General features: G+C 44.2%; 4 protein-coding genes across 4 annotated transcripts; 1 reads left to right on the top strand and 3 right to left on the bottom strand.

Moving 5' to 3' along the window:
- Positions 1-199: 199 nt before the first annotated feature.
- O0I10_007075 (uncharacterized protein) lies at positions 200-3,310 on the bottom strand (the record flags this gene model as incomplete). Its single annotated transcript, XM_058487095.1, has 5 exons — positions 200-589; positions 694-1,080; positions 1,141-2,748; positions 2,809-2,943; positions 3,005-3,310. 5 exons carry the CDS (start codon positions 3,308-3,310, stop codon positions 200-202), a joined length of 2,826 nt encoding a protein of 941 aa, XP_058342172.1.
- Positions 3,311-3,764: 454 nt separating this feature from the next.
- On the bottom strand, positions 3,765-6,321 carry O0I10_007074 (translation elongation factor G; the record flags this gene model as incomplete). The annotated part of the gene is made up of 5 exons (XM_058487094.1): positions 3,765-4,676; positions 4,743-5,355; positions 5,415-5,736; positions 5,796-6,042; positions 6,118-6,321. 5 exons carry the CDS (start codon positions 6,319-6,321, stop codon positions 3,765-3,767), a joined length of 2,298 nt encoding a protein of 765 aa, XP_058342171.1.
- Positions 6,322-7,272: 951 nt separating this feature from the next.
- On the top strand, positions 7,273-10,340 carry O0I10_007073 (uncharacterized protein; the record flags this gene model as incomplete). Its single annotated transcript, XM_058487093.1, has 11 exons — positions 7,273-7,342; positions 7,405-7,595; positions 7,652-7,690; positions 7,755-8,186; positions 8,252-8,356; positions 8,430-8,576; positions 8,631-8,861; positions 8,921-9,307; positions 9,374-9,616; positions 9,679-10,242; positions 10,332-10,340. The coding sequence occupies 11 exons, from the start codon at positions 7,273-7,275 to the stop codon at positions 10,338-10,340; spliced, it is 2,418 nt and encodes an 805-aa protein (XP_058342170.1).
- A 316-nt stretch (positions 10,341-10,656) lies between these two features.
- On the bottom strand, positions 10,657-12,307 carry O0I10_007072 (uncharacterized protein; the record flags this gene model as incomplete). Its single annotated transcript, XM_058487092.1, has 3 exons — positions 10,657-11,805; positions 11,869-12,073; positions 12,123-12,307. 3 exons carry the CDS (start codon positions 12,305-12,307, stop codon positions 10,657-10,659), a joined length of 1,539 nt encoding a protein of 512 aa, XP_058342169.1.
- Positions 12,308-12,794: the final 487 nt, after the last annotated feature.

Below are 12,794 nucleotides of genomic sequence, written 5' to 3'. Positions count from 1 at the left end.
TCGGGGTGGTTTTGGGGCTACCGGCTGGTGTAACATGATCTTTTGTACCCTTTCTTACTTATGCCCGATGCAAAGATCTATCAATTTTTTCACATCCCACCATATAACCATAAATGGAGTTATCTTTTGTACATGCAATAGGGAATTCATTGGTCAATGTTGTCTAAGTAATGGATGCAGTGAAAATATAGATGCTATTTTACTTTCTCTTTTGTCGCTCCAAACGATTCTTTTCAGCTTGGTCCGTTTCAAGCATGGTCATAACGCCTCGGATCATCTTGTTATACTCTTCATCCTTCTCCTTGCGTTGCTTAGCCTTCTCACGAGACATGAAACGAGCGTCCTTGCGCAATTCACGAATGGCACCCTTCTTCTCCTTCTTGACTTGAGCTTCAAGCTTGTTGCGTTGAGCACGCTCACGATCAGGATCATAATGCTTGTCAAGCGAGTAGCGTTGTTCAAACTTGGGTAGGTGTTGTGCAATGGGTATGGGACGGTGGTGTTGCATCCGCAATGGCATTTTGGCTCGCTTATCTTTGCAAAACTTGATTTGTCGGGCAAGTCGGTCTTGAAGTGTATTGAGTAAAGTCTACAAACGTAACACACAAAGATACGCGTGAGAATGTAAATCATCATTGAACCCCACATTCATAGTATGCACCGATCCGGCAATCCGATTTCCCGCAACCTTACCTGAATGTCATCATGCCATGATACCGTCAATGTTTGCGCAATCAATGCCTGCATTGGTTCAAAGATTTCCACCAAGGCTGGTGTGGAAGCGTATAATTGAATATAGCGTGTCAACAACCGTACAATACTTTGTAGCATTGATAATCGCAATGTATTTCGCTCTTCCTTCTCGACGGTCTCCACTGACAGTCGTCCTAAGGCCAGGTCAGGTATTGTCTCAAGATCGGAGCCATTGGTATCGGCGATATGTAACTTGGTGACTTCATCTGGCATGGGAAAGGTGCCCGGCACTTGATCCACAAAGACATCCTTGGGTGATAAGAGAACAATGGCACGCTGCAAAAAGTTCAAGGCTTCAGGAATAAATCGCTTAGATACAGATTGATACTATTATAGCCGAGAGATAGTTAGTATGTTTGTCCCACTCTATACGTCTCATCTTTTTACCTCGTGAAACAATAGGCACACAAAGATTCCTCGGCCAATGTCAATTTCCGATCGCACTCTGCAAAGTGACAGCGTTTGGCTCATATACAACATGGCTGGTGTAACAACTGGATGCATCAGATCAGATGTTGGAAACACTTTGCCTAAGCATCGTAACACTGTGATATCCTCCACATCCGGGAAAGCGGAACTGCTGCTGTGATTCATCTTTTGAGACATTGTCGAATGCATCGTCTTTAACTTTTCCAAAAAGACATCTGCTGCAGCATTGGGGAGTTTTTGAGAGATTTCAAATGCGTGGCCAATCAAAGTGTCGATAATTGTACTGGGGAAAGGAGAAGCTGTTGATGCGAGATAAGCGATATGGTCCACCAAAACGTTGAGGAAAGTGGCCATCTTGGCCTTGTTTTCAGGATGTAACTTGATATGATACAAGATGCGAATACGTTTGACGACCGTTGGCGTATGTTCAAGAGCAAGACCTGATACAATCTCAAGGAATTCGTCGTGTGTGGTTGGACATTCAAAGGTATAAGGAATCTCGCCCTCTTCTGATGTGGTGTTCTTTGTTGACTTTTTCTTTGTTGCTTTCTTGACAATGCCATTGGTGCCCATCTCATTCATATCATCGTCATCGTCATCAAAGGTTGGTACTTCGTCATCTTCGCCTTCCAAATCTTCGCCATAGTCGCTTTCCATTTCCTCTTCTTCATCGTCGTCATCGTCATCCTCTTCATCGCTTCCTTCTTCTTCATCTTCATCCTCTTCATCGTTGTCTTCATCTTCATCACCGCTTTCTTCATCTTCATCAGCAACAGCATTCTGGATGTCTTCAAGAGTAAGACCAGCACCCAAGCGATTCACCTCCTCATCGAGTTCTTCAAGATAGTCATCATCAAGATCGTCACCCTGAGGTTGTTCACCCTTTCTTCTCTTGCGATTGTTCTTGAACTTGCCCTCATCTTCAGATTCTGAATCGAGACCTTCCATACGTCGCTTTCTTGCACGCTCAGCCTTTTCCAATTTCTCCTTTTCATCCAATGCAATCTCTTCTTCAGTCTTGGTGCGATCGGTTGCCATAGCTCGCTTGTCACGTGCCAACTCCTGCAACAATTGGTCGTAATCTGAATACTTGTTGCTGTTCTCCTCTTCTTCTTTCTCTTGCTCCTTCTCGTCAGCTTCGGCGTATTGTCTGGCAAACAAAGCACTCTGTGACACGAGAGGTTTACGCTTTGGCTTTGTATCCAATAATTCACGAATGTCCTTCAACTCCTCATCAAGATCTTCACGCATATCCTCGTCGGCTCTCTTTTCCATTTGACGCTCGTATTTGTGATATTTGCTCTTGGCGATAATCTCCTTCATGATCTCGGCTCTCGATTTTGGTTTGCCATCATCGTCCACTTGCTTATCATCGTCGAAACCACCGAAATGCATTTGTGAGACCAAATCTTTGCTGAGTTGACCACTTTCTTCATCATCGCTTAGTCGCAAGCCAGTGTCATCAAAATCATCCATTTCTGCAAGCGATTGGCCATAATGCGTCAAGCCCATTTCACCATCATCGTCTTCAAGATTGAACAAGGATGTCGTAGCTTTGGCAGCTCTCTATATAATATATAGCCTATTAGCCTATATGCATCCTATAAACCATCATCCTTATCTTACCTGCTTTTCACGAGTGAAACGTTCCAACATTTTTTCTTCAGGTGTCAAGTTGGGATTGTTCTCACCAAAACGTCTGTCAATGATACCACCCACATGACCCTTGGATTGCATCTCTTGTAGCAACGTCTTTTTACGCTATAAGATAGATAGCCTCGTTAGCCACTCGATCACGCATAGATCGTCTCGTTGATCTTACGTTCTCCTCGCCAATTTGCTTATTCAATGCAGGCTTGCCACCGACACCCTTCACTTTACGACCCATGACATCGAACTTGGTGCGTTGTTGCTTGATCTCAAAAGGGTTGAATTCGTCTCGAATCACTTTGAGCTTGTCGGCTGTCGAGTTCTTGCCCACTTCAGAGGGGACACCCCGCTTTCTTTGCTTCTTGGATCGACTCGATTTCGATTGATTGCCGACGACGCCTGCTGATCGCAAGGAGGTCTTGAGTCGTTTGAGTGCTGATCCACCACTGCCTTTGGGTTGGGGTTGTTTGGCTGGCATAGGGAAAGGAAGAAAAGGTGTATAACCAAGATGGGAAACACAAATGCGGACCGCAGAATTTTTGCTTTGGTTGGCTGCTTCCAAGCCAACTTATCAGCTGCCCAATCGATTCACCAAGCAAGCTATCTCCACCAAGCACTCTTATGCATAAACACCACCATAGGATTGATAGATTGATATACTCATTGTTATTAAACCATGCCTTTGATACAACTCAATACAACAACAACAGCTCTCCTTAGCTATAAACCATTTGCATGTCATCATCATCAACAGTAGTAAAGAGATCAAATCTTTTGTATACGAATGCTTCAAGCTACTTTTACTTTTTTTGTCTATAATATATCTACATTCAAAGCGGGATTGAGAGAGAGAGTGTGTGTGTGTATGTGTGTGAGGAAGAGGGAGAGATAGAGAGGGGTTTAGAGAAGATAATAATGATGCAACGATGCTTTTACTTTTTAGCAGCTTCCTTCTTCTTGTATTCTTGAACAAGTTGTTCCTGGACAAAGGTTTGGACAGGTTGATGTTCTTTGTATTCCATAGAGAATTCACCCTTGCCTTGAGTGGCAGATCGCAATTCGGTGGAGTAGCCAAACATGTCATTGAGAGGAACATCAGCAGTGACAGTAAAGAAGTCTTCTTGGATATCGGTGTCGACAATGGTACCCTTACGCTTGTTAAGGCCACCAATGACAGAGCCTTGGAATTCAGTAGGAGCAGTGATAGAGACGTTCATGATAGGTTCCAAAATGGTGGGACGGCCCTTGGCAAAAGCTTCTTGGAAAGCGTTCTTGGTAGCAATGCGGAAAGCCATTTCACTGGAATCGACAGCGTGAGCGGCACCATCATCCAAAATCATGCGGATACCATTAACGGGATGACCAATAAGAGGACCCTTTTCAAGGGCATCCATAAAGCCCTTCTCACAAGCAGGAATGTAGTTGGTAGGGATGTTGCCACCAACAACACGGTTCTCAAAAGCAATATCCTTGCCAGTTTCTTCATCCATCTTCATGGGTTCAAGCGAGCCAATGACACGACCAAATTGACCAGCACCACCAGATTGCTTCTTGTGAGTGTAGTTGAACTTGGCGGGTTGAGTAATGGTTTCACGGAAAGCCACTTGAGGTTTGCCAGTAGTGCATTCGACATTGTATTCACGCTTCATACGCTCAACGTAGATTTGCAAATGAAGTTCACCCATACCAGAGATAATGGTCTCCTTGCTTTCCTTGTCAACATGCACACGGAAAGTAGGATCTTCCTTTTGGAAACGGTTCAAGGCCTTGGAGAAGTTGGGGGATTCACGGCCAACGGGGTTAAGCGAAAGCGAAATGACAGGTTCAGGAACATACATGGAGGTCTATTTTAAAAGAAAGAATCAGTATCAATGATCCAATGTCAATGTTTGTGAATCAAAAAAACTTACCATAGTGTACTTGAGAGTGCCATCGGTAAAAGTATCACCACTAGCACAGTCGACACCGAAGATGGCACCAATTTCACCAGCACCGAGCTCATCGACATCTTCCATATCAGAGGCATGCATACGAACGAGACGAGGAACCTTGATCTTCTTTCCGGTCTTGACATTGGTGATGAAGGAGCCACGCTTAAGGGTACCTTGGTAGATACGCATGTAGGTGAGCTGACCATAACGACCTTCTTCAAGCTTGAAAGCGAGACCGACAAATGGGTTGGCAGAGTAAGGCGAGAGATCCACAGGCTTTTCATCATTAGAGATATCCAAAGCGGTGTTTTTAACCTGAGTAGGATCGGGCAAGTAGTTGACAATGGCGTTAAGCAAAGGTTGCACGGACTTGTTCTTGAAAGCGGAGCCCATCAAAACGGGAGTAAACTTCAAGCTAAGCGTGGTACGGCGAATGGCGTTCATAAATTGTTCAGCGGTAGGGATTTCCTCCATCAAAAAGATATCGGCAATCTCGTCATCAACATCAGCCAATTGTTCGATCAATTCTTGACGCTTTTCAGTAGCAAAGTCCATTAATTCAGCAGGGATGTCCTTTTCAACCAAGTTTTCACTATGATGAATAATACATGAGTATGGCTTTTATACCATCATTATCTTTTAACAACTTACCCATGCTCGCCTTCATTGTAATAAGCCTTCCAAGTGGTCAAATCCACAACGCCACGGAACTGATCTTCAGCACCAATGGGGATTTGGAGAGCGGCAGCAGGCAATTTGAGCTTTGTACGGAGTTGATCGATGACACGGAAAGGATTGGCACCAGCACGATCCATCTTGTTAATAAACGAAATGCGAGGAACACCATAACGGCGCATTTGGCGATCGACAGTCATAGTTTGTGATTGGACACCAGAAACAGAGCAAAGAATTAAGACAGCACCATCAAGCACACGCAAAGCGCGCTCGACTTCAATAGTAAAATCAACGTGACCTATCATACATTGATGTAAGTAATCTATAGGAGGATGATGGACATTGAATTGGACATACCAGGAGTATCAATAATGTTAATGTTGTTATCACCCCAGCTGGCATAAGTGGCAGCCGACTGGATAGTGATACCCTTTTCTCTTTCCAAATCCATAGAATCCATCTTTGCACCAACACCATCACGACCACGGACGTCATGGATCTCCTTGATACGGCCGGTGTAGAACAAGATACGTTCGGTACAAGTAGTCTTGCCAGAATCAATGTGTGCAGAAATACCAATGTTACGAAGCTTGCGAAGACGTGCCTATTTGACAGGTACAACTCTCCTTTGTAAGTACCCTTGCTATACCCAATGAGCAACCATGACAAGAACACTTACAAGATCTTTGGAATCGACATTGTCATCGTCGGTGTCAGCAGTAGCTGTAGCTGCAGCCGAGGAGGACTGGAAGCGTTGACAGGTGTAAACAGCAGGAAGAGAGAATGCTTGACGAGGTATGCTTTGGGCAAGACCTGACGCTGCTTGACGGAAAGCAGCCGCCCTTCCAGGTAGTCCCCCAAATAGGGAACTAGCAAACGACATGATGGATTGCTGAAAGAAGAAGAAGGAAGAGAGATAGGAACAATCAAATGAAACCTACACAAAGAAAAAAAATCAAAAAGGTGGTTGGCACATGGTCCTGTGACTGCATACTCACCATCCATGGAGGTTGTTGTCGGCAATGGCATCATCACTTGTAATTCCTCTTTCATTCCATAGTACCTTGACATGTGAATCATATGATAGTACCCTATAAACATGATATCTACCATGGCTTCGTCTTTGATGAGATTTGGGGTAAACTGCAATCCCTTTACATACTTGGCTTCCTAAGCTGTCCAATGCGAAAAAAGACCAGGGCCCAGCCGACTCCGCATTTTTTTTTGTTTTCAGTAGGTTTCACCATCAAAGTCGAGGTGGGGGATGATTTTTACAGTAGCCACCCAACTACTTGGATATACATACAAACAATCAATAAGAGTAAAAGCCTGCATCCTTGTATTGTATACATAATAGAATAAAAGAACTTTGATCATTGCCATTTTACATTTATTGGATTGAGCGGGAATATTGAACACACATCTTGCATTATCAACATGTTCCTCCCTCATGTGCTACAATGACTGTGAACATTATCCTTGGGAACATGAATGTATTGGAAGATTCAAAAAAGGAAATGATGATTATAGGATGACGACAAAGAGAGTACAAGTGAACAAAGACAAGTGATAATGAATAGAGGAAGTACGGCAATGATGGGTAGAATACCAAAGCAATGCAGATGGCAGAGAGCACAAATGTACTTTTTCAATGTCAGCTGCGACGACGGGCAATGGGTATTTTGCCGACTGGTGCTGGTTGCTGGGAGCAAGGCAAGAACGAGAGACAAAGGAAAACTCACCACCCATTTCTTCCATTCCCTTCCGACTTCCTCTCTTTCTTTCTTCTCAATCCCTTACACACACACTCTCTCACACACATACATACACACACATGCACATGTCCGATTCTGAGGATGAGTTGCCGCTCTCTCAACGAGCTGCTATCAACAACAACCTCTCAGGTAAAATGGCCTCTCCCTTTTTTCTACGCGACAACCCCTTTTCTCATCCCTCTCATTTCCAGGTCTCGCACTTCCCAATGCCACACCTTCTATTCCAGTCAAAAAGGAAGAACCTAGCGATTACGTGATTACAGCCAAAGCTAGCGATGAAGACTCGGACGACGACATGCCGTTGGCTCAGCGTCTCAATGGTCGATCAATCAAGCGTGCTGGCTCTGTAAAGTCTGAAAGCGAGGACGATGAGATTCCTTTGGTAAAGTAGATAATGGTCTATCTTTATTCATGTATTCAATTGACTCTATTCTATAGGCAAAGAAGCGTAAAAAGCTCTCTCTCAACAAGCCCAAGGTAAGAAGGAGAAATCAATCCATTTTCTTCATTATATTAATGAATAATCCTATGTTGTTAAAAGGTGAAGAAGGAATCATCATCGGCGTCGTCCAATGGCAAGCGTAAGAAGGAGAGTGATGACAAACCGTTGGCCAAGCGAGGGAAAAAGGAGTCCACCCCATTGACGAGTGCAGCAGCCAAGAAGGCGAAGATCAAGGAAGAGCAAGAGGCGGAGATTTACAAGTGGTGGGAAGAACAAGAGCAAAAGGGAATGGCCGAAGATGATACCATCAAATGGACCAAATTGGAGCACAATGGTGTCCTTTTCCCACCTGATTACGTTCCTCACGGTGTCAAGATGAAGTATGATGGCAAGCCTATTACGCTCTCTCCTGAAGCTGAGGAAGTGGCCAGTTTCTATGCCGCTCTACTTGAAACGGATCATGGCAAGAACCCCACCTTCCAAAAGAACTTTTTCAATGATTGGCTCAAGATTCTCAAAAAGGATCCACAGGTAAATATCTCTAAATGTAGCCTCGATGATGTCATACAGGATCGCTTACATGCTTGTATATGTAGAATCCAAAAATCACATCATTTGAAAAGTGTGATTTCCGTCCTATCTGGGAAAAGTTTGAACGCGACAAGGAGAAGAAGAAGCAAATGACCAAGGAAGAAAAGCTCGTAAGTGATAAAGTGCTTTATGTGTGTTATTGACCATTGACTCACTCACTCACTCACATGACCTGTATTGTAGAGAATCAAGCAGGAAAAGGACAAGTTAGAGGAGCCTTTCTTGTATGCTTATGTGGACAATCGTAAGGAAAAGGTTGGCAACTTCCGTATCGAACCACCAGGTTTATTCCGTGGTCGTGGTGCACATCCCAAGACTGGCATGCTCAAGGTAAACAAAAATGATTATATATTTATCAACATTGAGCTAATGATGTTCTCGCAGCAACGTGTACTTCCGGAGCAGGTGACCCTCAATCTTTCCAAGGATGCCAAAGTGCCACCAGCTCCTCCGGGACACAAATGGGCCAAGATTGTTCATGACCAAACGGCCACATGGCTTGCTACCTGGAAGGAGAATGTCAATGGTACCATCAAGTACGTCTTTTTGGCTCAATCTTCAGCATGGAAGGGTCAAAGTGATATGCAAAAATTTGAAAAGGCTCGCGAACTCAAGGTATGTGTGTTGGTATGAAACATTGAAAGCAAAAAAAAGCTAATCGTCGAAACACTTAGGGCTTGGTGAGCAAGATCCGTAAGGATTATACATCGCACTTGAAGGACCAGAATCGTTTGACTCGTCAACGTGCCACGGCCATGTACCTCATTGATCGATTGGCGTTGAGAGCTGGCAATGAAAAGGGCGACGATGAAGCTGACACTGTGGGTTGCTGTTCTTTACGTGCTGAGCATATCGAATTGGAGTCACCCAATACGCTTCACTTTGACTTTTTGGGTAAAGATTCCATTCGTTACGTCAATTCGGTGGCCGTTGAGACCCAAGTATTCAAGAACATAAAGCAATTCAAGGCCGATGCTCTGAAACGATATGCTGAAGCAAAAAAGAAGAATCCAAAGGGCGAGATTGATCCTTTGATCACGTCACTTTTTGATGACTTATCGGTATGTGTGATGATAATGCTGTTCATGTGGTGGGTGTGCTCGATCTAATAGCAATGATATGTGTAGACCGGTGCATTGAACAAGCACTTGAATAGCTACATGAAGGGATTATCAGCCAAAGTGTTCCGTACATACAATGCATCGCACACTTTCCAGAAGCAATTGGAGAAGCTCACCAACATGGAAGAAAGTATCCCTGACAAGATGCTCTCATTCAATCGTGCCAATCGAGATGTGGCAGTCTTGTGTAACCATCAACGTGCGGCACCCAAGGGCCACGAACAACAAATGGGAAGAATCCAGGATAGGGTAAGTGTGTGTGAGGGAGAGATGTATTCTTTATTTGTATTTACTTATCCAAATAATTGTAGATCCGAGCCCTGAAATACCAGCGCATGAAATGCCGGAAGCAGATCTTTGAATTGGATGCAAAGTACAAAAAGATCGCAGAGTATGCCCAGCCTGAATCAGATTTGGAGGATGATTGGATTGCTGAACATGAGGAGATGTTGATCAACAAGGAGCGTGAGCGTGTCAAGAACAAGTTTGCCAAGCAGAATGAAAAGCGAAAGGAAGCCAAGGAGCCCTTACTCCCTGAATCTCAACTCAAGGATGACCTGAAAGCTGTTGACGAGATGGCGAAGCGATTAGCAAAGGAGCGCAAGACAGGACGTTCCGAACCCAAGTCAAGTGCCACCGTCGAGAAGCTTATCAACAACCTCGCCAAGTTGGATCAACGCATTGCGGCTGTCAAGGTTCAGGCTACTGATAAGGAAGAGAACAAGGAAATTGCTCTTGGCACTTCCAAGATGAACTATATCGATCCACGTATCAGCATATCATGGTGTAAAAAGTACGAGATTCCCGTGGAAAAGGTGTTCAACAAGACGCTCCTAGAAAAGTTCAGGTGGGCACAAACCGTAGGACCAAATTGGGTAAGTGATTCTTTCATCCGGAAGCAGGTTGGTTTGTTGTGTGTGTGCACTAACGTATGGGGTTGTTCCCTTCATGGGCCCGGTTTTAGAAATTCTGAACAACACACAAAGCCACATTGGACACACATCATATTACAATAGAACCCTCGCTTTGAATTACATTTGCGTGAATTTACAACAACAACAACAACAATAAAACCTTGCATTGATCATTCTTTGTGTGGTAAGGTAGTAGTAGTAGGGTTTCACAAGATGCAATAGCATATGCAAGGTTAAAGTTTAGACACGTGGAATTATGCATCTCCCCACGCATTGGCCATCCTTTGAAGTATGAAGTATTTATTAGTATTGTTACGATGTGATAATGCAAAGAGGAATAAAAATGTTGGTGATGATGAAGATGATGCCGTGTCACTATTTTCCGAGCGCCTTGTCAAGGTCAAGGTCATACCAGCCAAGGTCACGTCCAATGTCTTCGATAGATTTACGCTTGGTTTCGGGCAAAAAGAAGAAAATAAAGAGGGCGAGAAGAAAAGTGATACCGACAAAGATCAAGAATACGTAATCACCACATGCGCTTTGTAAAGTAGGGAAGATGAGACCAATGATAAAGTTGAAGAACCAATTGCACACGAGGGCAGCGGAGCAGGCAGCACTAATGGCAGCTGTTGGCACACACTCTGGTGTATAAAGGAAAGGAACAATGCCAAGCCCACACCCAAATCCAGCGACAAAAAGAAAAACACACACGGCTTGTAATGCGGCAATATCGAGTGCCATACCAACGGTCATTAGCGCAGCTGCCAAACACATGATGCTTGATGACAACACCAACAAGAATTTTCTTCCCCAGAAATCCACCAAGAAGATGCCAAACACGGTAATGACAATGTTGAGAGCAGCAACACCTAATGTGACATAGGCTGCTCGATCATCGAATGCCTTTTCGAAGATGCTGGTCGAGTAGTACATAATCGCATTAATTCCAGCGAGCTGTGTCCCAGAATGCAACACTGACATTTTAAAGATCAGCATAGCTAATACCGGAATGCGCATTGTTTGAAGAAACGATAGATGTTGGTGATCAAAGTTGCTGTTGTTGTTGGCTGTCGTTGCTTTTTTGTGCTCAATGTCATCATCAAGGTTGTTACCAGCTGCGCTCACAAGTGTCGAATCCTTATCGCTGTTCGTTGTTAAACCCGCTGGCACATCTTTGATGTCATCCTCTGCAGCTGCTGTTGATGTTGAGATCATATCGGTGAATTCGATTTCAATATCCCCTCGACGCAATTGAAGCAATTGTGAGCGTGCTTCATCCACACGTCGTCTTGAGATGAGCCATCGTGGTGAACGTGCACAAAAGGGAAGAATAGCCGCTTGGACCAAAGCAGGCACAACAGTGATGGCGCCTGATACGCGCCATCCAACGGCTGATTGCAAACCAAGGCCGATGGCTTCAATAACAAAGATGCCCAATGTCGTCAATAGTTGCAGTAAACCGACTAATGCACCGCGTTGCGGGGGAGGTGCAATTTCCGTAATGTACATGCTCACCACTACAGTCTACATACACCATCAATATGCATTATAGAAGCAACCAACTATATATAAATCATGAAAACGTACCATGAAGCCTGATGCTATACCCACCACAACACGCCCAATGGCAAATTGTGCACTTGTAGTGGATGTTGAAATCAATGCTGCACCCACAATAAAAGCTGTATTCATAATAATCATTGCATCTCTACGTCCAAATCGTTCGGCCATAGGTCCGGACAAGAATGCACCCACGAGACCACCCACTGCAAACATACCCGTTGCCGCACCCCTAATAACAAATCAGCCCTATGATACATGTTTTGAATGCCTTAACGTACCATACCCAATCGCTCATTGGGATACAAAGAGGTAGTGCAGCTGATGGATCAGGCTCACAGGTGCGTACGTAGCTACCAGGGATGTTGAATGCTGAAGTATTGACACCGGAACTAAATGTGCCGAGACTAGCAATCACTGAACAAAACAAGACATAAGGTCGCACTCCTGCTTGTCGAGAATCCATATCGCCTCGTCGAGAGAAAGAGGAAAAAGATGAAAAAGTTATTGCAAAAACTTTTTTTTGTATAATTCAGCTTGTGCAATATATAAAGCAAAAAAGTGAATGAGAGAGAGCGGGATCCATGATGGAACAAAGGTTGAATCCTGGTTCCGCGGTTAGCCGTTTGCCGAGCGTTAGGCCCAAACAGACTTTTTTACGCCCCTGTGGATCCCTAAAGTACAACACTAATGCGTACAATCCAATCGAATCGAGACAATTAGATCTTGAAAACCGAGAATGGTAAGATTGAGTCTAAAAGTTTTGTTTTTCCGAGTAACGTTGCCCTGTGTTCAATACAAAAAGGGTTCCTGGGGAAAACGAATGACTGGATGGGAAGGGGTGGGGTTCATTGAAGCCCGCTTGCTAGTCTATGTATTTTAAAGCTGCTGTAGATGAAAATGTGCGGGATCGGTGCAAGCGAGGTATATGCTCTCGGAATGCAAAATCGATT

Source organism: Lichtheimia ornata (assembly GCF_029851405.1).
Source record: "Lichtheimia ornata isolate CBS 291.66 chromosome Unknown scaffold00033, whole genome shotgun sequence".
NCBI classification, from domain to species: domain Eukaryota; kingdom Fungi; phylum Mucoromycota; class Mucoromycetes; order Mucorales; family Lichtheimiaceae; genus Lichtheimia; species Lichtheimia ornata.
The sequence above is the reverse complement of the archived record's forward strand: the minus strand, read 5'-3'. Positions and strand labels throughout refer to the sequence as shown.